The following is a 27,998-nucleotide window of genomic DNA, read 5'->3' as shown; positions in this document are numbered from 1 at the left end:
TATATAAATCCATTTAAAATAATTTCAAACACTCCTTAAAGACATAGGAAAATCCTCATGATTTAAGGTTAAAAAGGAAAAGGGCAATACTGTATATAACAGGCTGCACATTTTGCATATAAAATATATGCTACCAGAAAGAGGAAAACCATGTTAACAGTGGCTTTCTTTAGGTGGCTGCATGCATTGACTTTGTTTGTTTCCTTTGTATCTTTGTATCATTATTTTCCAAAAATAGAGGCTACAGAATGATAAGGAGGCCAGATGGTGCAGGGTCTTAAAAACCATGCTAAGGATTTAGACTTTATTTTGAAAACAGTAGAAAGGCACAGAAAGGTTTTATGGGGGAAAACTGTATTTGATTTAAAAGATTTTAAAAGAATATTCTGGCAGCACTGAGATTTGAAGGAAGGAGAGAAAAGGTGTAGGAATAAAAAACTGATGGCATGGTAGTAGTGATGGATTTAAGAGCTATGAATTAAAGAGGATTCACAATTATTAGTAAAATTAAAGCAAGTCAAACAGTCTGGGCTTTAGCCTTACCAACTATAACAGCACTGAACAAAACAGTGAGTTACTTAGGCTCTTAACAAATAAAGTCTAGTTTCCTCATTTATAAAATATAGATTATAGGTAGACTGAATGATCCCCGAGTTTCAACTCTTAATAATCTCTACCCACTAAAACAGCCACTCCCTTCTGACTACTACATTCCCATATTAAAGGAAAAGCACACATTCAAAGAATATGGAATTATGGATATTAGCTTCAATTAGTAGTGCTGCCATAAATAAAGTGGGTACTGTATTTAATCGGCATTAACAATCACATACTACTATGTCATATCTGTTAGAAAGATGAAGTGACCCTTCAATTGTTCATTTGGCAATTTCTAAGAACAATATTTGAAATGCTTTTCATCTATCTCTCATTGTACAAATCCCTGGATGAAACTTCCTACAATATACATCCTAGTTTTCTGATAGCAGTTGAAATTCTCTTCAGTTTTAGCTGTTGAGTTGTTTATTCTGCATCCAAAAAATTTCTTATTCTGGCCGTGTATCTCAGGCTGGGGTCCATACTTCACTGGATTAGGCTAGGCCTCCCATGCACAGTGTGTGTGTTTGTGTGTGTGTGTGTCCAAGAATGGATGTATAAAGCAAAGACTAAAATCCTTAACATTTCAAAATTTTGGACTTTTCCTGCTTGCCTTCCAGAGAGACCATTAGTGAAGTCTTCTTTGTGATACCCAGGCCAGTGCCCTACCCTGCTGCAGTAGTGATCATAGTGTCCTAGTAGCTAGGAGAAAGGGGGTTTCGTTTACATGCTGTGGGATCACTGCAAACCTTCCTCACTGTGTTGAAATAGGGCAGAAGCAATAGAAAGCACTGGGTGATGTGTGTCTGACCCTGGGTTCTTGTCCCCACCAAATGCTGTCCCCCTCTAGTTATTCTATAAGTCTGGGCTTTGTAGAACTTCACAAGTAGCTGATTTGATGATTGCTAGGTGACTTAATCTGTATAAATATGTGTTGGTCTTTCTCCATGTACTTTTGGGGTTTTTATTGTTTACAAACTTCTTTTTTATGTTTTGAAAGAAAAATAGCCAAAGCATTTTTGACAGAAGATTCTGCATGAGGCAAAAGGATCTGAAACATGCTTTGGGTCCTTCTTAGAAGTGGGGATCTTGAGCCATCCTTTCTTTCATGTTCTCCTTCCCCTATTTCCTATTTTGGACTAGATCTTTTGTCCTAAAAATGTACCCCATCACCCCTTTCCAGCATCCCCTCCCCAACCCCCCATACACATTTAATTTGGGAGGTATCTCCACAACTCTTCAATGACTTGTGCAAGAGTTCTGAAGAATCAACGAAACCTCCATCCCTCATTCCCAACCTTCTGACTTAAGACCATTCCTCGATATGATTCATGCCAAAAGATTAACACCACTGTACTTGGACTGACCAAACCTACTTAAGCGTCAATCCTAGGATAGAGAGAAACAATGGGGGAAAGGGGTGAAATTTCCATTAAAAAAGTGGGGGTGAGAGATCAAAAAAGGGAAGATGAATGTATATCAAGTAACTCAGAAACTTATATGCAGGTGCAAGAAACTTACGTCAAAGTATCCACAGATTGCTTAACATGAGACCGAAGAATGTAACTCCATATTTACTGCTAGAAATCAAAGCTGTGTGTGGAATCTTGAATTTATGAGGATGAAGAGAGGGTAGGAAAGCACAGAGGATTAGGAAAGAAACCATCTGTTCTTTCGCTAATCCCTTCCCCTCATTCCAGAACTGCAGGAGACTGAGCCCCACCTTGGGCTTTGGTGACCGTATTACTGGGTATGTTTATTTGATGGTTGATTTTGTACAGGGTACTTCCTTTCCGTTCTGCAATCATTTTATAACACATACTGACCACTTCCCCTTCCCCATTTTCCCTGGGATAATACAATGAATAAATAAAGACTTATGGGCACGGACAGAAAAAAAAAAAGAAGAAGAAACAAGTCTGTTTTTCAAGAAGTGAAAAATATAATATCTAAAATTTAAAGTTCAATGGATGGGCTGAATAGCAGAATGTAAGAAAGGAAAGTGTTTGGAGAAAATTCTCCATGGGTCTTTCATGTTTTTGTACATCTTGCAAGCAGAGGCACTTATTCCCTTTGTTCTGTACAACCTTTTCAAGGATGTTTAAATAGCAAGCAGCCTTGGAAGAAAGAGATATAAGTGTCTATCTCCAGAGTAAAAAACAGGCTTGTTTACTGTATAGTATAATAAAGATAATGGTTTACTGTATAGTATAATAAAGATAATGCTCCTGTGGGGTTAAGAATAGGCAGGCTTATTGCCCATTATAAATGATTTGGGTTCCCTAAGCTCAGGTTCCTCAGCTGTGACAACAACCAAATATGGGTGCAACACAGTCACCTAGGCCCTTCTACATGATACCCCTGGGACATAAGGGGCAAGGGAAACTGTCACAAACATGATACTCATGCTGCTTGGTATGCTATGAATAATAAAAATAAAGTCCTTTATCTTTGACCCAGGAATGCCATGTCTCCTTCCAGCAACCATAAAACAGGTTAAGTTGTTAGCTTCCAAGTAGGGCAAAATGTCAGACCCTTTACAGTCATTTACAGAAAAAGTCTGTGAAGTTGAAGATACGTCAATAGAAAGTAGCCAATTTGAATAATACAGAGAAAAAATGAAAAAATAAAAATAAAACCATCAGAACTCCAGGGATTTGTGAGACAAAATAAAAAAAGAGTAACATTAAGGTCACTGGAATCCTAGAAAAGGGAGCTGTGCAGAAATGATGGCTGAAAACTCCCCAAATTTGGAGAAAGACACAAATGTACAGATTTAGGAACACAGCAAACTCCAAAGAGAATAACCTCAAAGAAAATCAGACCCCAGTCATTTCAAATTGCTGAAATCCAAAGATTAAAAAAAAAAAAAGATAGAAAAACTTAAAAGCACCTAACATACAAAAAGAAAAAAAAAATTACACTTAGGGAAACAACAATTAGAATGATGCAATATTTCTTATCAGAAATCAAAAAGACCAGAAGACAGTGGCACAAAGGCACAAAATCTAAAGTGCTGAAAGAAAAGAACTGTCATCCCAGAATTCTATACCCAGTGAAAATATCTTTCAGGAATGAAGCTGAAATAAAGAAATTCTTAGAAGAAAGAAAACTATAACAATTTTTCATCAGCAGACCAGCTCTAAAAGAAATGTTAAATAAGTTTTTCAGGCTAAAGATAAATGACACAACAAAGTACCATAAACTTGGAACTTCAGGAACGAGAAGAGTCACAGAAATGGTAACCCCCTGTGGAAATACAGACTATTTTTCTTCTCTTAATTATTTAAAATAAGTATGACTATTGAACACAAAAATTATAACATCAATAAGATTTTCAATCTATGAAGATGTGATACATAGAACAACTATAACAAAAAGGGGGGAAGCAAAGGGACCCATATTGTTGTAAGGCTTCTGCATTTTACTTGACGAGGTAAAATATTAAGTCTAGTTGAACTATAAAAGGTTAGGTATGTATATCATAATCCCTACAACAACCACTAAAATATAAATAAATAAATATACAGATGTATAGATATAAACATAGGTATAAATATATAAGGTCAAAAGCCAGTAAATTAAAATGAAATACTAATAAATAATAAAATAATACAAAAGAAGAGAGAAAAGGAAAACAGGAAAAACACCAAAGGAAAACCAGTTAACAAATAAAATGATAGATCAAATCCAACCCCATCAATAATTACATTAAATGTAAGTGGTTTAAACCAACCAAATAGAAGACAGAGATTGCAGATTGGACATAAAAATAGCTGTAATGTGCTGACAAGAAATCTACTCTAAATATAAAGGCACTGATAAGTTATAAGGATGGAAAAAATGCCATGCAGACAATCAAAGGAAAGATGGGAGTCCAAATTAACATCAGATAAAGTAAACCTCAGAATAAGGAATATTAACAATAAAGAGAGGCAATACATAATGATGAAAGAGCTACTTTACCAAGATGACATAATAATCCTAAATTTCTACGTGGCTAACAGAGCTTCAAAATACATGTAGGAATAACTGATTGAACAATAAAGGGAAACAAAAAATAAAAAATCCGCAAGTACACTAGTTATAATTAGACTTCAACATTTTTTTCTCTCAGTAATCAACAGAAGTAGATAATAAGGAAAATTAGGGAAGACCCGAAAAACACTACCAACAAACTACACCAATTTAGAGAACACCATCCAACAGACTATACATTGTTTTTATGTGCACACAAAATATTCACCCCAATAAACAGACCATATTTTGAGCCAGAAACAGATCTTAACAAATTTAAAAGAATTAAAATCATAATATATATCCTCTGAGCATCACCAATTAAAGCAGTGCTTAGAGGGAAAGATACAGCTAAACACTAATACCACAAAAGAAGAAAAGTCTCAAATCAGTAATCCAAGTATTCATCTTAAGAAACCTGAAGAGCAAATTAAACCCAAAACAAGCCCAAGAAAGGAAACACAGATTAGAGCAGAAATCAATGAAATTAAAAACAGAAAAATAGAGAAAAATCGATGAAACCAAAGCTTATTCTTTGAAAAGATCCCAAGTAACTGGCAAACCTCTAGCCAGACTAGAATAAACAGAAAGAGAAAAGACTGAAATTACCAATATCAGGAGTGAAAAAGGAGAGGCATTACTACAGACCCCACACAGGCATGTTAAGGAATAAGGGTGTATTATGAAAAAACTTACGTTCATAAATTTGACAACTTAGATTGAATTGGAAAATTCTTGAAACACACATACTACCAAAGTTCACCAAGAATCAACAGAAATTTCATTTGTCATTTAAAAGCCTTCCAACAAATGAAACCACAGTTCAGATGACTTCACCAGAGTTCTATCAAATACTTAAGGAAGAAATAATACTAATTTCATACAACTTCTTTAAGAAAAGAGGGAACATTCCCCAAATCATTTAATGAGGCCAGCATTCCTGATACCAAAATCAGATGAAGACATTAAAAGAAAAAGAAAACTATACACAAGTATCTGTCATGAACATGGACACAACAATCTAAACAAAATATTAGCGAATCAAATCCAGTAATATATAAAAAGGATAATACATCATGACCATGTGTGGTTTTTCCCAGGAAGGCATGGCTGATTCAATATTTGAAAATCAGTCAATATAAATCGCCACATTAACAAACTAAGAAAGAAAACTATATAATCATCTCTATAGATGCAGAATAAGCATTTGTCAAAATTGATCCTCACTCATGGATAAAACTTTTCAGCAAACTAGAAATGGAAGAGAATGTCCTTAACCTGATAAAGGTCTATCTACAAAAAATCTGCAGTTAACATACTTAAAGGTGAAAGAATGAATACTTTCCTCATATGATCACAAAAAGGCAAAGAAAACAATTCTCATCATTTCTAGTAAATAATGTACTAGTGGTCCTAGCTAGTGAATTAAAACAGGAAAAAAAAAGGTATAAAGATTGGAAAGGAAGAACAAAAGACTCTCCAATTATAAACATGATTATTTATGCAGAAAATTCCAAGGACTCTACAAAAAATATCTACTAGAACTAATGAGTAAGTTTAACCTGACTGCAGGATACAGGGTCAATATGCCACCAACGAGAAATAGAAATAAAAATAACACCAATTACAAAAGTACAAAAACAAAAAAAACAAAACCCATGAAAACACTTAGATATTAACCAACAAAATATGTGCTCAATCTATATGGTGGAAACTACAAAACACTGATTAAAAAAGTAAGACCTAAATAAATTTTTTGGCTTGAAGTCTCAAAATTGTTAGTATGTTAATTCTCCCCAAACTAATCCATGGATTCACTGCAATACAAATAAAAATCTCAGCAGGACTTTTTGTGGAAACCAACAAATTGATTCTAAAAGTATATGGAAAGGCAAAAAAACTAGAATCACCAAAACAATTTTGGAAAAAAAAGTTAGAGGAGTCACACTATCTAATTTCAAAACTCAGCTACAGTAATCAAGACAGTGTAGAACTGGCAAAGAGGACAGACAATAAATCAATGAAACAGAATACAGTCCAGAAACAGACCCACACATATAATATCAACTGATTTTTGACAAAGATGCAAAGGCAATCCAATAGAGAAAATCTAGACCCTTAACATATGGCACTGGACATACAACAAATGGCTATCTATGTTTGTTTTGTTTTGTTTTTTTAAAGCAAAAACAAAAACAAACTTTGTTCCTTCCATACCTGGTACCTAACACAAAAATTAACTCAAAATGAAAAACAGGCCTAATATGAAGCTTCTAGAAAAAAATATAGGTGGAATCTTTGTGACTTTGGTTGGGGGAGGGAAAGGAGTTCCTATATTACACCTAAAGTACTATCAAGAGAAAAACAGATAAACTGGACTTAATCAAAATTATAAACTTCTACTCTGTAAAAAGACATTGGTGGCAGCTTGATCAGAAACCTGTCTTGCTGTCATTCCTCCCTTACAGGTATCAGAGCCTCCGTTGATCGTCCCGCGGGCCGGGACAACTGGCGCCCAACGTGGGGCTCGAGCTTTGCGAGGGACAGAACGCCGCACTCAAGGAGAGAGCTCTCACACTCACCACACCCGGGATCGCCGGGAAGGAACTCGCTCGCGAGACAGATCCGTTCAGCAGTTGATCAGTGTCGGCGAAAGAAGGAAAAAAGAAAAGAAAAGAAAGAAAACAACAAAAGAACCGAGAGAGCGTTTATTCCCTTACAGGTACCGCTTTATTTCTGACAACTTGGGGGCTCGTCCGGGATCCAAAGCTTCGGAGGGGGACCCCCAAGGTGGACAAAGGGAAGGCGCGCCCCGCTGATTGAGCGGTCTCAGACTCCGCCATTGGGGGCCCATCTCTGGCAGCTAAAGGGCCCGAGACCAGACGCTTGGATCTGCCGGTTGTGGATGAGAAAAAGGGGAAGAGGAAAGGCCTGCCTCTGGTTAACCAGGCAACTCCGTGCACGGACCAAGGCACCGTGAACTGCTGGCTCAAACCCTGCTTCTTAAATTTGCTGCCCATCGACATCAGCCCGGCAGCTAGGTTCTGATCCAGTCACGAAGAGAATCCAAACTTCAACCGATCTGGGAGGAACCCTGTCAAATCTTGCTGACGACTGAGATGGCAGTCCGAACAGCAGAAAGAGGCTGGACTCATTACACACGAGTAAAGGGACCAGTGCCTGAACCAAACGATAAGTATCCAGCAACTCAACCTAAATCCTGGAAAGTGACTCCCACCTCAGATCCCCTAAGGATCACTCTAAATAGGCAGCCGTTGAAAGAACATACTAGGAGGGAGAAAAGGCTGAATTAAACCCTGTGTTTGCATTGTGCTCTGTGTATAGCTTAATAATGAAATTGCTTGTACTGATCATAATGTTCTATATTCAAGGAGTAACAGGTTCCGCTAAGCTGGTTACAAGTGTAGTCAAAGGCTTAAAGTCTCAAACTGTACAATTTGATGGTTGTCAAGTAATTAGCTGTAAAAATCTGAAACATCAGCAACAACTGAGGGAGAATATAAACATTTATGTAAGCAGACTGTTCAAATAGAGAGCAAAATTATTGGAGGGTGAACATTTGAGAGTATAACTTATAAAACACCTAACCCCTGTTATTCTTGGAACACTGCTTGGTGGACCACACAGTATGAGGGATGGGTCTTACCCAAGTTGGAAGAAAAACCATTAAGGGAAACTTGGCTGGAATTTAACTCTCCAGTTCAAATTGACCCCAAGGTCATTAGAATACTTAAGGCCAAAGACTTAAAGCAAACCACAGAAATAGAAACAGGTTATGGAAATACAAATGCCTGGGTAGAATGGGGCAAACATACCATCCAGAGTCTAAACAGAAGTGACTGTTATGCTTGTACAACCAAACAACCCACTGTTCAGATTATGCCCTTCCCCTTGGGGATGAAAAAGCATGAAAAGGAGTTTAAATGTATAACACTCCTCTTTCAAAATGCTACTCCTGGTGAAAGTTGTAGTACGTTGTCCTCCCTTTTCCCTCCAGTCCAAAAGGGAAGTGTCAAAGCCATACCAGCGTCTTGCCTTAGTCCTGAAAACCACTCTGCCTGTCTCTCCAGATGGGAAGAAGGGCTCCAGGATCTTGATACCATGGCTTTGTGTACACAGGTGTGAAATGTAAGCAAGAATAGTACTGGCAACTTCTCCAGCCTAACTATACCCCAAGCAGACCTCTGGTGGTACTGTAAGAAGGGCATCCTCTGAGCAACACTACCTGAAAGGTGGGGAGGAACCTGTGCTCTGGTTCAATTGGCTATCTCATTTACCCTGGCATTTAAAAGTAATAAAGTACCAACCCAAGGCAAAGAAAAAAAAAAAATGTACAAAATGTACCCGGTTCCTTCAATAAAAAAAAAAATGTTTGTAGATAGTATAGGAGTCCCCCAGAAAGTTCCTAATAAGTTTAAAGCTAAAAATCAAGTAGCTGCAGAATTTGAATCGTCCTTATTCTGGTGGGTCACCATCAATGAAAATGTAGATCATCAGCTAAAATTTATCAGCTATACCAGGAATACCATTAAAGGAATAGCAAAACAGTTAAATGCCACTAGCTGAATGGCATGGGAAAACAGAATGGCCCTAGACGTGATGCTAGCTAAAAAAGAAGGCGTCTGTGCTATAGTTAGGGGAAATTGTTGCACATTCATCCCCAATAATACCGCACCTAATGAAACTATCACCAAAGCCCTACAAGGCTTAACAGCCTTATTTCAGAAACTAGAAAAGAATTCTAGCATTAACAACCCACTCACAGAATGGTTGGAAAATTGGTTCAAGAAATGGAAAGGAATTGCAACATCTATTTTAATTTTCCTTATCATTCCAGCCAAAATGTTTATAACAGCTGGGTGCTACATAATCCTGTGCGCTCAAAGGCTAGTTCAAAAACCCATCAAAACCACTAGAATCAAAAATAAGAAAAATCCCTATAATGAAAAATGTAAAAAAAGCCCTTAACAAATTTAAAAATCTAAAATGTAAAAACTAAAAGGGTTTAAAAAAAAAGAGGAGGGAATCTGTAAGAAAGGGATAAGTTTAGTTTTCACATAGAGACAGCATGGAATAAGGGAAATGGAGGCAAAACCCGTTTAAACAAGCCCCGTAATAAAGAGAAGAATCTGCCAGCCCCTTATATGAAAAAGTAACCATGGTTACTGGAATGTAAAGAAATATGAAGTAAAATCAGAGGCAGGAACTCACAGCAAAAAGAAAAACTTTTTTTAAACTAAATGAACTCTCTGGGATAGGCTGATCAGTTCAAAATCTCAATAATAAAATAGTTGGCTCTCTGGGATTGGTTGTACAAATTAAAATCTCAAAAGATGAATTAGTTAGTGTTCTTGGATAGGCTGTAACCTCTGTAGTACCCAGTCAATGGGGAAACAGGGGAGGGACTTGCGAATTAGGAGTAGGAAATTTAAAGATTGCCATTCTCTTCCTCTGGCGCACCAGCCTTTCATGTGTTTGGCTGGACGCCCTATCTTGCAAGATCGTAAATAAATTCTTTTCTCCTCCAGAAAAAAAAAAAAAAAAAAAAAAAAAAAAAAAAAAAAAAAAAAAGACATTGGTAAGAGAATGAAAAGGCAAGCCACAAACTGGGAAAAAAATATTTGCAAACACATACCTGGCAAAGGATTTTATTCAGAATACATGTGGAATTCTCAAAACTCAGCAAGGAAACAACTTTAAAAATAGGCGAAAGATTTAAACAGACACTTCAACATATTCAGATGATAAAGAAGCACATGAAAAGACACTCTGCATTATTAATCATTAGGGAATGCCTATTAAAACCAGCAGCACTACACACCTGTTACAATGGCTAAAAATCAGTGGTAAGGCGAATGCTTAACCACCAGATCTGGCAGAAAAGGGACCCAAATTTTGGGCTTTTACTGACTTCTGTGGTATAAACACTCCCAAGATGGCCAACTACCAATCACTGAATATAGAGTTAGTAAGAGATGTACTTTCAACTACACAAATACAATAGACAAAAATTACCTCAATGGCATAGATAACAGTAAAATGTAATAAAAGAATTAGAAATGATAGTTTCGCAGTTTCTTACAAAGTCAAACATATACTTAACATACAACCCAGCAACTCCAATTCTAACTCTTTACCCAAAAGAAATGAAAACTTGTGTTCACACAAAAACCTGTACAAGAATGTATAAAGGCACTTTATTCATAAATGCCTGAAACTGGGAATAACCCAAATGTTCTTAAAAGGTGAATGGATAAACAACTCTAGTACATCCATACAAGACTATAATCAGCAACAAAAGGGAATGAACTACTGATACATGCAACACATGCATGAATCTCAAATGCTTTATGCTAAGTTAAAGAAGCCAAGCTCAAAGAATCATACTGTACGATTCCATTTACCTGAGATTCTGGAGAAGGCAAAACTATATGCAGAAAACATGTAAGTGGTTGCCAATAAGCTGGAGTGGGATGGGTTAAAGGAGTAGATGAGGGAATTGCGGGGGGTGGGGTGGGGAGGTAACGGAAGTTCTCTATATCTTAATTTAGGTGGCAGTGAACTTTACTATATATAAATTTTACCTCAATTAAAAAATGCCAGCAGAGGGAAAAAAATTCAATTTCATTGGAAAGTGGGTATGTGTAAAATTAACATTAAAGACAAACTTGATTCTTTTCGAGAAAACAAAATCTGCAAAAGAAAAAAAAAATGTAGCCCTCCTCATGCAACTTTGTAGAATAAGTTTTTATAGGCACTAAAACGAATTCATTCTGAAATCCTTATATTTAATGGTTTCAAGATAAAATGGTCAAGGACCAAACTCCACTTTGTCTAGTTTATGGATGGATGTGTAGAAAAGTAGGGGAAGCAAACAAACAAAGGGACCCAGTGTTCTTTTTTACTTCAATTGCTCTTTTTCACTCTAATTATTATTCTTGTTATTTTTGTGTGTGTGCTAATGAAGGTGTCAGGGATTGATTTAGGTGATGAATGTACAACTATGTAATGGTACTGTAAACAATCGAAAGTACAATTTGTTTTGTATGACTGCGTGGTATGTGAATATATCTCAATAAAATGATGATTAAAAAAAAAAAAAAAAAAAGATAAAATGGTCAACTTGAGTTATGCCTCTTCATAAATTCCTAGTAATTTTCCATGCTTTCTGCCTTTAAATACCTAATGATGAAACTCTTTTTTTCCTGAAACATAGGTAATTCATAACAAGATTAAAAAAAAAAAAAAAGAATACATTTAAAGTTGAAAGCTTACATAAAGATTAGAATACAGAACTAAGAACACAAGTTATACAGTTACTACCTTTTGTACTGGGGCATAGAAACTAAACTTGTCTTCAGTTCTTTATCAAAAGGGTCTCTTGTCTTATTCCACTTACTCTCCCTTGATAATGTCACCCAATCCCAGGATTTCAAAGATTATCTCTATGCCATTAAATCACTCTTGTCTACTATACTATTTCTGTTCCATGTGCATATTTCAATTACATGTGTATCATTTGGTATTGGAGGTATTTGTTTACATGGCTGCATCTGTCTCTTGTTGGTTAATACATTCCATGAGGGCAGGACTGGATTTCCACAGAACTGGGTTTAGCATTACCATTCAATATATTTATGATGAAACTTACTCCCAAATTTACATCTGTAACCTATCCAGCATTTCTAGCTACCTAATGTTTTCTTCAATGACACCTATCATTCCTTTTCCAAGAATCACCTGAAGAGAGGGAGGCACTGTAAATCTTATAAATTCTGTTTTTTAATCTGTTCTTGCCTCATTTCCCTTCTCTCCTTTATCATTTGCACTGCCCTTCTTGAGGCCTTTAACCTCAGACTGTTAATAGCCTCCATGGTGATGAATGCACAACTACATGATGATACTATGAACAACTGATTGTACACTTTGGAGGAATTGTATGTTATGTGAATATATCTCAATAATATTGCATAAAAAAAAAAAAAACACAAAAAAAAACAGCCTCCAAGTCATTAAACTGCCAATGGTACCTCCCATTCAAGTTCATCCATTGGACTACCACCACGTTAAACTTCACAGGTGATGTTACTGCTATGGAAATCTCCCAAAGCTCTCACCTGTCTGCATAATACATTACAATGCCCTTCACAATCTTACTCCATAGTAAAATGATCACACATCCTTATCTTTAGCCAATCAGAATTACCAGAATTATTCATGGATCCCTAGAATATGGACTGGACCTCATGTGCCCCTTGCCATTCTCTTTGAAATTTTACCTCACCCTTCAAGGTCTCTCTCATATACTACCTCTTCCATGAGCTTATCCCAGCCAAAAGAAACATTTATTGTTCATCTACTATGTCAGGAACCTAAGAGGAATTAGAATCTCCTTCCTCTGTTTCACTTATTGAAGTGTTTTCAGATCATATAAAAGTCTGTCTATATTAGCGTTCTCTGTACACTTTCTTCTCCATCAGAGATTTTCTGTCCTCAAAGACTTGCAGTATTTTGTTGATCTTTCCACTCCCATTATCATCTGAACAGTATGTCAAGAGTAAATACTCAAGTATTCATAAAAGGCAATCAAGTACAGTACCTTAGAAGCACTGCTGAGCACAGGCATTTGCATTTTAAGCAAGCATCCTATGGTATCTCCTGCACACTAAAGTTTGAGAAGCACTGCTTAAAAGAAAATTGGAGTACTGAAAGGTTCAGCATTCCTTTAAGGAACTTTTGGTATACAGAGAAACAATGCAATATATTCCTTCCCAAATTTTGGAAAAAAGTTCTAAATTTACAAATCTCACAGCTATAACACCTCTTAAAATTAATAACCTGAATTGATCCATGAAATAAGGGGTTTAGATGAACAATCAAAAGGAACTTTATGTACAACTTTCACAGTACACTAATCAATATAAATTTAAAGTATTCATAAACAAACTTCTGCAGGCTTTCACTCAAAAAAGCCAAATACCATACTTTTAAAAAGACTTCAATTAAACAGAATGTTTAGTGCCACAGTATTCTAGTTCAACTAGGTCAAATCAAGTTTGTTTGGATCCCTGTTGGTGAAAACTTTTGTATCTCCCAAGGGGAATACAGATCTTAGGATCCTGGAGACACACTGTTAAACTATAGTATGCTAAAAGAATACTAACCCCAAGAAATATTTTATGCAAGATAATTTTTACTAATTCTTAGAACATGTTAACTTTTGATAACTAATCCAGCAAGCATTTACTAACTACAAATGTTCAAGATCCTGTGAGAAGCACAAAGATGATCAAAGCACTAACCCTCTCTATGAGAAGAAATAATCTAAGGGGAGCAGTAGGCAGGGAACCTGCACATAATTAACCGATTGTGGTCAGTGCTGAAAATGGTTCCCGGAAATTTTAGGTAACTGAATTTCAGCTAATGGATACTTTACAGTACTTTCCAACTGATATGGTACCGAGTTAAAAAGCCAAGAAGACTTACTAAAAAGCACTTTTATAGGAAATACAACCCAATGTAAACAATCTTTTGGGAAATTTGCTTACATTTTAATACAATAAAATAAAATTAGGCGATGAGATAAGCTCTCATTAAATGCAAAGCAAGTCAAACGAAAACTGGATACAGAAGGCCCAATACAGTTAAGTTCACAGAGGGTGTTGCCTCTGACAAAAACAGGAACACACTACTTGAGAGATCGCTGACCATGCGAGAAAAGAGGAAAAGAAGGTGGTGATCCGTTTCTATTTCTCCACTGGTAACTTCAGAAGAAAAAAAAAAGTTTCCTGGACTACTACTTCTTTTCAACTTTATGAACACTGTGGTTCCTAAAAAGTCTAGAAAATAAAGAAGACAAACAAAAATGGGCAAATGCATTTACCTATTTAAACAGTCCAACACAGAATAATCTCCCTCTAGGGAACTAGCAGTGCAAGAAGGGCCATGACCGGGAAAAGTGCATCCACACGCTGCCTACAGACCCTTGGTCACTCAGTACTCACTTCATTCCTCTTCCCTTTCCGGGGCACCCCCTCCCTTGGAAAGAGAACAGCAAGCACCTCTCCAAAGGAATGAAGAGGCCCTTGGGGAACGCGGTGAGGTTTCCTAGGACCCAGAGTGAAACGTTCTCCGGCCTGGGAAGGAAAGGTACAAGTGACACCTAGGAAGGCCAGCGGAACCGGGAAAGGGCGCGACGATGCACTGTCTGGTAGGGCCCCTCGGAGGATTAGGTCTGCCCTCCGGTTCGCAGGCTGCTCTCCTGAGAAGGCCTAGCCGCCCCGGCCCTGCCACTGACAGGTACCCGGAAGGGGCCCGCGTCACAGGTGTCGCCCAGAGCGGGTCCTTGCAAACCCGGGAGTGAGGAGGGACAAGTCTGGGTATGGGAAAGGCACCTAAAGGCGAGACGCGAGGCAGCGGCAGACGTAGTCCCCAGACAAGACGTCTCACCTCAAGCGTAGAAACAGTGCTGGTGAACAGGTCCTCTCCGTCCTCCAGGTCCTCAAAGTCGGTGGGCTTCCCGTCCCCCAGCGGAGGAGGCTCCCTCTCGGCCGCCATCTTCGCTCGCCAACACGACTGCGCGAACTGGGCTTCGCCAACCTATCACGTGAGCACGCAGGGCTGGCTCGCGCGCCGGCTGACGGGCTTCCCCGCCTCCTAGGACCGCCCCTCGCAGTCTCGCCCCGCCCCTCCAAGACCCACCCACTCCATCTCGTGACGGTGCCTGATCCCCGCAGCCAACTCCCTGCGCCTGGCTGAGCTCTACCTCTTGGCTCCCCCTCCTCCCACCTCCAGGGCCGGGTCTTGGTTTGTCAAAGTATCCAGCCCTAAATTCGGCATCTTTCTTACCGCCAACTTGCTGTAGTGACTTCTGAGGAAGAATCTCAGGCTTTTATTACATCTTCTTAGCGGGACTAGGCCAAGTGATTTCTGTTGGCACTACCAGAAAGTCACCTTTAAGAAGTGAAGAAGTTTGGGGACTTGTCTGTGGGCTTGGATTACACCCGGACTACGGACAAAACTGATTATTGGTAGAAGAGAGACACGTTCCCTTCAATCGCTTTAGCACTGTCCGACATAACTTTCTACCATGATGGAAATGTTGTATAGCTGTGCTGTCCAATATAATAGCCACTGGCTACATGTGGCCAATGAGCACTTTAAATGTGGCTAGTGTGACTGAGGAATTAAGTTTTTAATCTTATTTAATTTTAACTGATTTAAATCTAAACAGTCACACGTGACAAGTGGCTAACTATTGGACAGTGGAGCTCTAGATAAGGAAAGGGCCCTGAGTAATTTGTTGCCTGAGGTTTACTGTGATTGCACTATGAGCCACACAGTATTTTTCCCCAGTAAGAGTCAGGAAGGCTAGAGAAGTGACAATTAGGAAAATCAGTGGATGATTGGTAAGACCATACTCAATTCACCATGGGAAGCGTCTTCAAGAGAAGCTTCAGTAAAAAAAGTATAATGTTACTAACCCTGATTATTGTCAGAATCAAAAGAAAAAATGTGTTAAAGTATTCTGAAAGCTAAAAAGTGCTATCCCAAATGCAAGGTATGTTCATGAAAAAATAAAAGTGGCCATGCAAATAACAACCTTATATTATAATTTTGCTGGAGAAAAAAAAAGATTCTTTACAAGTTGAGTACAAACCCTCAACCGGCACTGGTTTGGGGATTAGAAGATCTGGATTCTACCAGCTACATGCAGAATTTCTTCAGATTCTCTGGCTTTATTATTTTTTTAAAAGTGGTTGGAGCAGAAATTTTCTCTGGTCACTAAGATTTCTTCAACACCTAAGTTTTTAAGGTTTGATGATTATCAAAAAGTACCAACCCAAATCTGGACTAATTGAAGTCAGTATACCACAGTCAAAATTTTAAGTGAGTTCGGTTTGTGGGCCAGTTGCCATGACCCTGGTCCCATCACTGTTACCTTCAAGAGCCACTGCTGTCTGCCTGTCTGGAGGAATCAGCCCTGGAGGCACATTCCCTGGCCTGCCTCCCACCGCTATGGACAGTCTGGAGTCTGTCACTTGTCAGCAACCTGGACCTCTTATGAAAGCTCACAGCCTGACCTGAGTTGATTCTTCTCTGTATCCTTAATTTTTTCCTGTACCTCTATTGCTTACTAGTTCATTTTATGTTACGGTCATGTATACTCCTAGCTTATCTTTTTTATTGAATGTCTGAATTAGTTGGAATATAAGTCCTGCTGCTTATACTGGAGACCTGCATTAACAGTGGCTTGAAAATGTAGAAGTTTAATTGTCCCTCATGTAGGATCTAGGTTCTCTTATCCTGGAAAAATGGGAGACTACGGGGCAGACCAGTGATCTCTGCAATAATATCCATTCACTCTTTTTATGGTATCATACCTGGTTTTCCTTCTGGGTAACCACTCCTTTTCCACCCTCAGCTGTGAGTCTACTCCAATTCAAGACTGGAGTGCATGGCCGAGACCTAAACTAAATACAGCATCAATTCCCTGTGTCCTAGTGATTGGTGAGAGGGTCAAGAGCGGTTGCATTTTCCATAAACTCTCAGCAGTGTTGATTGTCTCATCTTTCTCTGTTCAGCCTGAATTATAGGAGCCAGCACTGCAAGAATGTGTTGCTTTTTTCTCAGCTCTTCTTCCTTGCTCCTGTGCTTTAAGGTTCTATCTTCTCTGAAATCCTAAGTTCAGCTAACTTTAATCCTATATCCAGATTGCTGAGATTTGAAAGATAAACCCCAGCCTCGGATTGAGTATCCTGTAAGTCCATGATCCCTAAACTCAATTGGAGTCTCCATATGCCTATAAAATCATTACTTGTTTCTTTCAAACTCCTTTAGCTATTCTTCCTAGGAGTGGTCCTAAAATTTCTTTTTTTCCTCAAGTCTCTCTCCTATCACCTCTTTCTCCTCATTTTCATTAAATGACTTAGACTCCTTATTCACTGATGAAATAAAATCCACTGAGGGAATCCTTCAACCTTGAAGTACTACTAGAATTCTCTTCTCTCCGTGCTCCCAACATTCACTGTGTATAGCACATATATTATACTGAGATCACAGCCACTTTTCTATCACTCCTAATAGACTGGAGAATTGTTGAGTTTAGGGTCCACTTCTTATTTGACTTTGGATCTTGAGTAGCCTTGTATTAATCTTTTGCTGTGAAACAAATTAATCCCAACATTTAGTGACTTAAAGCCAGAAATACATATTATCTCATAATTTCTGAGGGTCAGGAATTCAGGCACAACTTACCTGGTTGCCTCTGACTCAGGGTCTCTCACAAGGCTCACCGAGGGGAAGGTTCATTTCCAAGCTCACTCAGGCTGTTCACAGGCTTCAAGTCTTTGCTGGCTATTCCCTGGAGATGTCAGTTTCTTTCCACGTAGCCCTCTCCATGAGGCTACTCTGAACAAAGCAGCATATTTCCCCCAGAGTGTGGACTGGAAGAAAGAGAGAATGGGCTAGAACCAAGAGTGGGTGAAAGCAGTGGGCAAGACAGAAGCCAGAGTGTTTTTGTTTTCATTACATTTATGCATTTGCCTTTTAGATCCTTTAGGAAGTAAAAAGTGGAGTTACAAACCAAAAATATAGTAGTACTAGCATTTAAATTTACCCATGTCTTTACCCTCACCAGAGATCTTTATTTCTTCATGCAGCTTTGATCTGCTCTGTATTGTCCTTACTTTCAACCTGCAGAACTCTCTTTAGCATCTCTTATAGGGCCAATCCAGTATTGATAAACTCCATCAGCTTTTGTTTATCTGGGAATGTCTTAATCCCAGCCTCATTTTTTGAAAGACAGTTTTGCTGGATATAGAATTCCTGGTTGGCAATTTTTTTCCTTTCAACACTTTATGTCATTCCACTGCCTTCCTGACACATTCTTATTGAGGTTCCACTATATGTGACATGGTGATTCTCTCTTGTGGCTTTCAAACTCTCTCTTTATCTTTGGCATTCAGAAATTTGATTATAATTTGCCATGGCTTGGTACTATTTGGTTTTATCCTGTTTGAAGTTTGTTGAGAGTCTTGGAAGCATACATTCATGTTCTTCATTAAATTTGGGAGATTTTCAGCCATTATCTCTTTGAATATTCTCTCTGCCTCTTTCTCTCTTTCTTTTTCTTCTGGGACCCCCACAATGTGTGTATTGGCATACTCAATGGTGTCTGTTTTAGTTTTATAGGTGCTCAAGCAAATACCATGAAATGGTTCAGCTTAAACAATGGGATTTTATTGACTCACAGTTTTGAAGCTGGGAAAATGTCCAAATCAAAGCATCACCAAGGCAATGTTTTCTCCCTGAAGACTGTGGCATTCTGGGGCTGGCTGCCAATGATCCTTGGGTCCTTTATCACATGGCAAGGCACATGGTGGCATCTTCCTTCTCTTCCAGGTCCAGTTTCAGCTTCTTGCTTCCTGTGGCTTTCTCTCTGTCTGAATTTCATTCTGCATAAAGGATTAAGACCTATCCTGATTTAGGTGGGTCACACCTTAACTGAAGTAGCCTCATGGAAAAGTCCTACTTACAACGAGTTCACACCCAAATGAATGGATTACATTCAAGAACATTTTTTTTCTGGGGTACTTACAGCTCCAAACCACCACAGTGTCTCACAGGCTTCTCAGTTTCTGTTCACTTTTCTCCATTCTTTCTTCTTTCTGCAGCTCAAGCTGAATGATTTCAATTGTCTTATCTTCAAGTTCTCTGATTCTTTCTTCCGCTATGTCCAGTCTGCTGCTGAACACTTCTAGGGAATTTTTAATTTCTGTTACAGTGGATGTCAACTCTGTTTGGCCCCTTTTCATAATTTCCATTTCTCTATTGACATTTTCTTTGTGTTAATCTGTTGTTTTCCTAATTTCCTTTTAGTCTTTGCCCATGTTTTCCTTTACCTCTTCAAGTATAATTAGGACCATTTTAAAAACGTCTTTGTCTAGTATGTTTCAGTTCTTGTCCTTCTCACTGATGTTTTCTAAAGCTTTAATCTTCTCTTTGCCTGGGGCATTGCTTCCTGTTTCTTTGTATGTTTTGTAACCTTTTGTTGAAACCTGCTTAAGGCAGCTCCAACAGGCCTCCTGGATCAGCTGCTCTACATCCACTTCTTCCCCGATGTTATCTCGCATATTCAGTGCTTCCTTCAGGAAGAACTTCATGTACATCTTAAAGACAGTCTGGATCTCCTCGTTGAGGCCAGGCTGCAGGACAGCACAGAGGAGGTCCATGGAGATGGCAGGATCTGTGAAACTTGTCATCTGTGAGCGGTGGCCCCTGTGCTACACCTGTTGGTGCTTTATCGTGATGTTCCAAGGATTTATGAGAACCAACTGCCCTGCTGCGCCCATGTCCCTATGCTCAGGGATGCCCCACTCTGCCCTGCCGGGTCACCGTGGCTGCTTGGCATTGCCAGTGGCCCCCGTGGCGTCCCAGTCACCACAGCTTCAGTCCAACTCTCCAGAGTGTTTTTGTAACCTAATCTCAGAAGGTACATTTCATCACTTTTACTGTATTCTATTCATTAGAAGCCCACACTCAAGGGGAGGTTACACAAGGGTGTGAACAGTAGGAGGCAGGGATCATTGAGGACCAATTTACAGGTTGCCCACCACCAGCCATCATAGTATTTGGCACACAATAAAATAGACACTGTATTAATACTCTTAATGAGTAAATGAATGAATGAAGCTCAGGAGAGAGAGCTGAGTGGAAGATATAGATTTGGTAGTTGAAAACACTGGTGCCTGAGAACATTCAGGTAAAGTCTAGAAAGCATAACCCTAAGGAACATTTAAGAAGCAGGCCTAGAAAGAGTTATCATATAGGAAGGTGAAAAGAAGCCATCAGCAAGGTCAAAAGTAATCTAACAGAGAGGGCTATAGAGAAAGTAAATGGACAAAGAAAGAAGAAAATGTTCAACAGTATCAAATGCCCTGGGTAGATTTAATACGATGACAACTGAAAAGGGTGAATATCTAGTGAGTAAAAAATTGGATGCAGAGTATTTTTTTAAGAAAATGTAAATGGGTGGCGTGACAGACTAGGTCAGTAACTTGCTGAAAATACAGGTTTATGGAGTTTTTCTGTTTTTTATTTTAATAGCAGAAATTTGAACATGTTTATAAATTAGGAAAAGAGGTCAAAAGAGGCAAGAAAATATGAAAATATAATATAGAAAGATAATAAAGGGATGAGATCTGAAAACATAGGGGAAGGAATGGAATAAAGTTCAGGGAGAGGGATTTGCCCTAAAAAATGAGGAGGGAAACTTCTTCCTCTGAGACTGAACAGATGGAGGTAACAGTGTGTATCAGTTAGCTATTGCTGCATAACAAACTCCTCCAAAATTTACTGGTTAAAAACAACAACCATTTATTATTTCTCATGAGTCTACAGGTCAGCTAGGGAGTTCCACCAGTCTTGACCAGGTTTGGCAAATCTTGGCTTGGGGCTTCTCATGCATCTGTGGTCAGTTTATGGATTGGCTGGGGGCTTGGTAGATTAGGATTGTCTTGACTAACTTTGCTCCATGTAGTCTCATCCTCTAGCAGGCTAGATTGGGCTTCTTTTCAAGGCTATAGCAGGGTTCCAAGAAAGAGGGTGAAACACATTAGTGCTGTTTGAGTCACAAGGCCAAGCCCAGGGTCAGAATGGGAAAGGACTACAGAATTTCAAGGCAAAGGATGCAGGAACAGGGTGGCTAATAATTGGGGCCATTAAAGCAGTCAGTTTACCACAGAGTGGATGCGGTTATAGACTTGTTCGTAAATATGGGGCTAGGAAATGGAAAAAGTCCACACCTAAGAGCAGTATTATTTTTTCTTCTGGGGAAAGGAAGGTTAATTGCTAAGAGAGAAGAGGTCTTTATCAGTGTGGGTGGCATGAGGAGATTAAAGAGTGTTTTAAGTAGATCCTGTGAAGAATTGGAGAGAGCATTCACCAAGGATATATGAGGGATCGACAAATGGTGTTGTAAGCCTGAAGGAAGTAGACACCATACATTTCTGGTGGTAACCATCCCTACATTTGTGTGGTTTTCTCTAACCTCTTAGCAGCATAGGTGTAGGAGTAGAGGTAGGTGGCTGAAATGATTCAAAGTTAGACATTTTTAAGATGAGTTTGATGGAGGGACAATGGGACTAAGGATTTTGAAGCCCCTCAACAAGGAGGAGTGACCAGAAATATGTGTCTTCCAATGATAAGGAGAGATAGCAGGTGGCATGTATCTCAAAGAAGGAGGAGGAATTTTTTTCAAGAGTATTAAAAAGTGATATTATAAAAGAGGCACTTAGAACTCAAGACAAGCTATATTTTTTGGTGAAAAGTGACCTATTAGTCAAGACAAGGAGACCAAGGGAACTTTCTGGGAAGAACCTGATGATGTGGGAATATTTGTCTGCATGGGAATTAGTTTTCTGGAAGGTGTAGTGAAAAGGGTGAAGATGGAAGTCAACTATGGGTGAAAAATATGGGGAGGGGAAGGGAACAGTTTAGGGAGACCCTTGGGAGGCCTTATCCTTGAACACAGCTTCTTGTGAGTGAATGAAATACAGGGCAGCAACTGTGAGCAAATAAGATTATTATAATCTTCTTATATTGGGAAAAATAATCATTTCGTTGCTTAAATAATGATCCAGTATCAACAAGTGAAATATTTAGGCTTCCTATTGAAAGATAATGAAGGACATCATATGTGTTAAAAAAGAGAAAGAGAGAGAAAGCAAGTCAGCCAGCCAAGCATAGTGTTCTCTTTCTCACAGGCAATAATTGCAAAAAAAAAAAAAAAACATTACTATAAAAATATTAGCAATCCCCTAATCATTGATGTAATCAATAGCTATGAAATGGTTATATAGCCGTGACCCCTATGTCTCCTTCCCCGAATAGCAGGAGAACCCTAGAGACTAACAAAATCCTTTCAAAATAGCTGTTTCTTCACTTGTATTTCTTCAACACCAGAAAGGGAAACACGCAGATCAAAACAACACTTAAAACAAACAAACCAAAAACCCTTATCATTTTCACCTTCATATTTTTTCTTCATATCTTCTCATACCATAGAAAACTGAACCATGTTTTCTAGCTGTCCACCTGTTCCTGCACTTCCCTGGCCAGAGTGTTTGTAGGTCCATTTTTATAGCCGTGGTGGCTTCCTAGGGCTGCAATCTGTGCAGCCACACAGGGCCCTGCACTTAGTTTAATGCTCTGCTGTTGCCGTCTTGAAATCCTTAACAATTTTAAACAAGGAGCCCCACATTTTTATTTTGCACTGGGCCCTGCAAATTATGTAGCTGGTTCTAATTCTAGTCTGCCAGTGGCTAGGTCACCAGTGGACAATTGGAGGATGAGGTGACTCACATCCCCTGGGGCATAAGAAGACTAGTTTGTGTTTTACTATCACTGTTTTCCTCGAGAGAATTGACCTAGTGGCTTTTATCTTCTTCACTTATAGCTCTCACTTCTAGAAACTTGCATATTAATAACTTTTTGTCCCATTACACATCCTTTAGAGGGCATTAACTCAAGTTTAGATATAAATTATGACATCTATATGTCTGTGTTTACTTTTACAAGGATTGACACGTAAAGAAAAGCTTAAAGCAAATTTTCAGTAGAGTAGAGCATTAGTAAATAAATAAGAAGAGAGTATATGATACTTGATATTTCAGAGAGATGCATTTTATGAATACAGAATTCTAAGGACAGAATTATTTACTTGAGTGAAGTAAGGAAATAAGATGAAGTGTTGGGGATCAACTAAACAAATGAGCCAAAGACAAGACTAAAACAGTTATTGCAACCTCGGTTTTTCAATTCTAGTCATGAGCCATGTTACCTCCATCAGAGACTTTCTTGTTCCAATGAAAGATTGTATCTTTCTGTTCTTCATTGCCCTTGACATGGTACCTTACACATTGTAGCCCTCAATCGATATTTGTTGTTTAACTGAAAATAATAAATTTACAAAAAGAAGCAAAGTCAGTTCTTTTAGATCACAGAGAGCAAACTGCCAACATGTGCGCTTGACACAGACGGGTTTTATTTGTTCTTCATTGTTTTTTATTTTTTTAATTAGCTGGCAATATTTAAAAATCAGAAAATTTCTCATAAAAATCCAGATTTCTGGCTTCTCTAAACACTAGCAATGCATGCAACACACGGCCAGGCCTCTGTCGACCTGTGCTCCCCAGGTCTCCTTAGTCCCTAACTATCCTGTTGTTCCCCAACTTGAATGCATTTTCCCCTGCCATGCAGACATGCTGGTTGATTTCCAAAATCCATCCCCATTCCCATTGTTCCTTAATAATAAGCACCAGAATTTCAGTATGGATTATGACTACCCAAAAGGAAGAGAACTTTTCCTAGGCTCCCTTCTAGTCAGAGATGGTTACATGACTAGGTTTTGGTCAGCCCATTGGATGTAAAGAGAAGTGGTATATGAAATTTCTGGGAAATGTCCTTAAAGGAGGAGGCATGTCCTCCCCCCACTTTCTCCTTCCTGCAAGTTGGAATTCAAATGTAATTGCTGGAACTCCAGCAGCTATCTTGAACCATAAGGTGAACTTGGCAATGGTATAGCAAAAGAGGAGAGAAGGCCTGAATCGCTGGCTTTGGGAATTTGCTGAATCAGCCCAGGGATGCCCACCTCTAGGCTTTTACATGAGACACAAGCAAACTTCTATCTTATTTAAGTCAACATTGTTTGGGGATTTCTGTCACATGCAGCCAAACCTAGTCCTAAATAATGCAATTACTAATCGATTAACCTTTGGAGACCCAGGATTCCCTTTCTTAATCATAGCTACTATTATCAAAAGCTAAATATTATGAAAAATCATAGTCAGATTTTACCCTTTGGAAAGAAGGACATATGCAATAGATCCCATAGTTTGGGAGTGGCAGGTCCACACTTCATAAATGCTAACTGATTGAGGCTCCTCTATCTCTGGTAATATGAGACGGTGATGGATGCAGGCTCAGGGATTTCTTAATGTCTCCGTGCCTCAATTTCCTCATCTCTAAGATGAAGATAATAAAGGTTGGCATCTTGGGATGACTAGATGAGATAATGCACATAGTCAAATAAAAAAACAGTCCCAGTCCTTAAATTCTGGGCAGATAAGACAGACTTATGTCAGTAAGGCATATAGTGCTAAAGAGAGGCACATTGCATTTTCTGTCTACTCTGTTTTTTCCACTTGAAGTATTAGAAAGCTGGGAGTAATAGTGAAAATGTGTTCAGCAGCCGATGGAGGAGCTCAGCATGTTTTATTTCAAGTCAGCATATCTATGACCTATTTAAATGTAAGATTAATGAAGGAATCTCAAATCTTACTGTTTTTATATCATACTTAAATCATCTCTAAAGGCTGTGAATCTCATGACATTTGAATGGTAATTATTATTTTCTTTCAAAACACCATTATTAGACAAGTTAATTCTCAAAAAAGCCCTGAGATTACCAAGAAACTTAGTTCCTAGTATTGGCATTAGCTCTTAGTCAGAAGAGGGCTCATGAAATATAAACTAAACACACACACACACACACACACACACACACACACACACATAACATAGACATTTCTCTTTCTATTAATAGAATAATTTCTACACATATGCATAACATGCATTTTTAGAAACCAATGTGCCAGCAAACTAGAAACAGAGTGATTCTATCCATTTGGTAGAGGATATATAAAATTTAAACTTTTTTGTTTTTTCTTGTGTCAGTATCTAACTCTTTTAAAAATTAATCTCTGAAAAAAACTGAATACTTTTAAGATATCTTTAGTTGAAAGTAAATATAGGACTTATAAGAAATAAAGATTAGTCATTTTAAGGAAATATTTTTAAGATGGTTTTATCTTGGCAAATAGAGCATGCATGGGAAATATTTGCATAAATGGAAAAAGAATGTTACACATAAAGTTCATATGTTACGTAGAGATAGGGTATGACAGTTTTGCTCATTATTTCTATTGTCCATGGTGACAATATCTTATTCTGTTTGTTTTTATATTAAAGTCATCAACATTTTATCAATGAAGAAGCAGGCTTTATATGTAATTTCTCTGTTGCCCTCCACTTTTAAAGGAATATTCTAATAAAATAAATAATCTCAAGCTTTCTTTACATTTAATTGTGATACAGTGTTTAATGAATAAGTTATACAAAATGGCCCTAAAATGAACTGAGAAACTTTATTATAATTGGTAGAGATTATACTAATTTTTCTCCAAACATTTTTTTTTTACTCTACCAAAGTGCATTTGTGGGGATATTCTTATAGTTGTCAGTTTGTTTTTGTGAGAATTCCCTAGGATAATCCCTTGGATAGGGCCAGGACCCTCCAGGTAAATACCAATTATATGAGACTTTATATCCTCAGGACCAGATGTTCCCATACAGTAGTTAAAGCCATTGCCTTTATATATAAAGCAAGCTGATGGAACTTTATTTTAAATGTAGCAGTTTAAACTTAGGAACCAATGTTCTGTTTAAAATGTTAGTAATGTGTGACTGATTTTTGGATACATGTTTTAAAAGACTTGGCAGGTTGCTTTTGCCTGGTAGCTCCTTCCTGAATGCCTCCCTTAATAGGACAGGGCAGGCTTGCCCTGTCAGTAAGAGGACAGCCCAGTGGGAGGGAAGCCCATGGCCACCTCTCTGGGACAACATACTGCAATAGAGTGTTTAGCCAGTTTATGCTGCCAGTGTCACAGCCATCTGCTGATACTTGTTGATCTGTTCCTTGGGACAAGATCAGACTCAATTTCCCTGAAGATTTGTTGGCTATAGGAATGCCTGAAGTGACCCACCTCCTCCATTTCCCTAGAAAGGTGAGAGAAACAAACCCTTGACCTTCCTCTTAGTTCCAAGATCTTTCCCTTTCTCCCTCCAGGGGTCATGAGAGCAAGAAGGGATGACAATCAAGTTTGTTTATGATTTTTCCACACTCTAGAGGACTCTGCCTTTGGGTGAAAGTGGATTTACCAAAGCAGTGATGCTCAGTCTTTAGAGTGCATGAAAATCCCCTGAAGGGCTTGATAAAAATGCAGACTTCTGGACTCCACCTGCAGCATTTCTGATTCAAGTGGTCTGGAGCAGGGCCGGTAATTTGCTTTTTTAAAAAGTTTTCTGTATTATTGATGCTCACAACATCAAGGTGTGTCTGGGGAATCGCACTTTGAGAACAACCATCGAGAGGCAAAAAGAGCCTGCTACTGGCTTTGCCTCTGGAACTAGAAAGTTAATTCTTAAATCAGCGAATAAGCAATTCTATGTCTTCTTCATCGTTGAATATCATTTTATTTGATGCCATAATGTACACTGCTATACTCTGTATGGGTTCTTATTGTGTTATTCAAATAGATGCTGTTTTATAGTGTTCAGAACCAAAAGCTCTAAAGACTGACCTTATGCATAGTGGAAGAAAGAGCCACCCTCATGATTTCTCTTTCCTCATTGGCCCCTCATTTGGTTGCCTGCTCTGCCAGTGTTACCTGAAATTTATACTACCACTTTCTAGCTTAAATAATGAAGGGCAAAGAATTGTTTCAAAATGGGCTTGGTAAAAAAGAAAAGAAGAAAGAAAAATAGAAGGAAAGAAGAAAAAGATGGTGGGAGGAAGGAATGAGACAGAGAAACAAAAACAGGAAAAAGAAAACTTTGATGATTCAAAATATATTAAAATAAAAAGACTAATTTGGAGAATGCCTGGAAGGAACTATAGTGACTTAATAGTAAAAATAATAATAGCTGTTAACTTTTGAGTGTTTATTGTGCCAGGTATCTGCTAAATGTTTTATATGTTTTATCATTTACTCTTTCCCCAAATCCTGTGATGTTGGTACTACTATTATCCCCATTAAATTCTTGGAAATATATCATATTTAGAACCAAATTTTAATGAAAAATGTTTTATCTATTAAATCAAAGTTATTAAATCACATAAGCTGGGCACCCAGAAACTTAACTAATCAAACAGTTTCTCATGCCCTGATCTTGCTTTTCTACTGCTACATTTTTGCTCATGCTATTCCCTCTGCTCAGAATGCCTTTCCTACTCCTTTCCCTCAGAGCTGAAACTCTACCTTTTCTCCTGGTCAAACTCAATACCTCCTCCATGAAACTTTTTCTGATCTCACCTTATTCTCTTTTGAACAGCTACAGATAATAAAGGGAATGTGTTTCGATATGGAAGGCTAGAGTTCCATTCTCAGTTGTGCCCCATATTAGCCAATGGAACTTTGGGCAAGTAATGCCTCTGTTTCTTTACTTGAAAAAAATGGGACTAATAATACACTAATAAACTGAGCTATTTTTATTTTGTGGATTTTATGAATCAGTAATTTCTT

General features: G+C 38.3%; 1 protein-coding gene across 3 annotated transcripts in view; it reads right to left on the bottom strand.

Moving 5' to 3' along the window:
• Positions 1-15,227, bottom strand: part of SNX2 (sorting nexin 2) — a 69,754-nt gene extending 54,527 nt beyond the window's left edge. For 2 of the 3 annotated variants that reach the window (XM_037800875.1, XM_037800876.1), the window contains exon 1: positions 15,085-15,227. In XM_037800875.1, the coding sequence (XP_037656803.1) occupies positions 15,085-15,192 (108 nt within the window). In that variant the 5' untranslated portion in view covers positions 15,193-15,227. Of the gene's footprint in view, positions 1-14,327; positions 14,475-15,084 lie in introns of all 3 variants that reach the window. The other variant, XM_037800877.1, reaches the window with a different exon arrangement.
• Positions 15,228-27,998: the final 12,771 nt, after the last annotated feature.

This window comes from Choloepus didactylus, chromosome 13, assembly GCF_015220235.1.
Source record: "Choloepus didactylus isolate mChoDid1 chromosome 13, mChoDid1.pri, whole genome shotgun sequence".
In the NCBI taxonomy this organism is placed as follows: Eukaryota; Metazoa; Chordata; class Mammalia; order Pilosa; family Megalonychidae; genus Choloepus; species Choloepus didactylus.
Note: the sequence above shows the minus strand (reverse complement) of the source record. Positions and strands in the feature narration are given on the sequence as shown.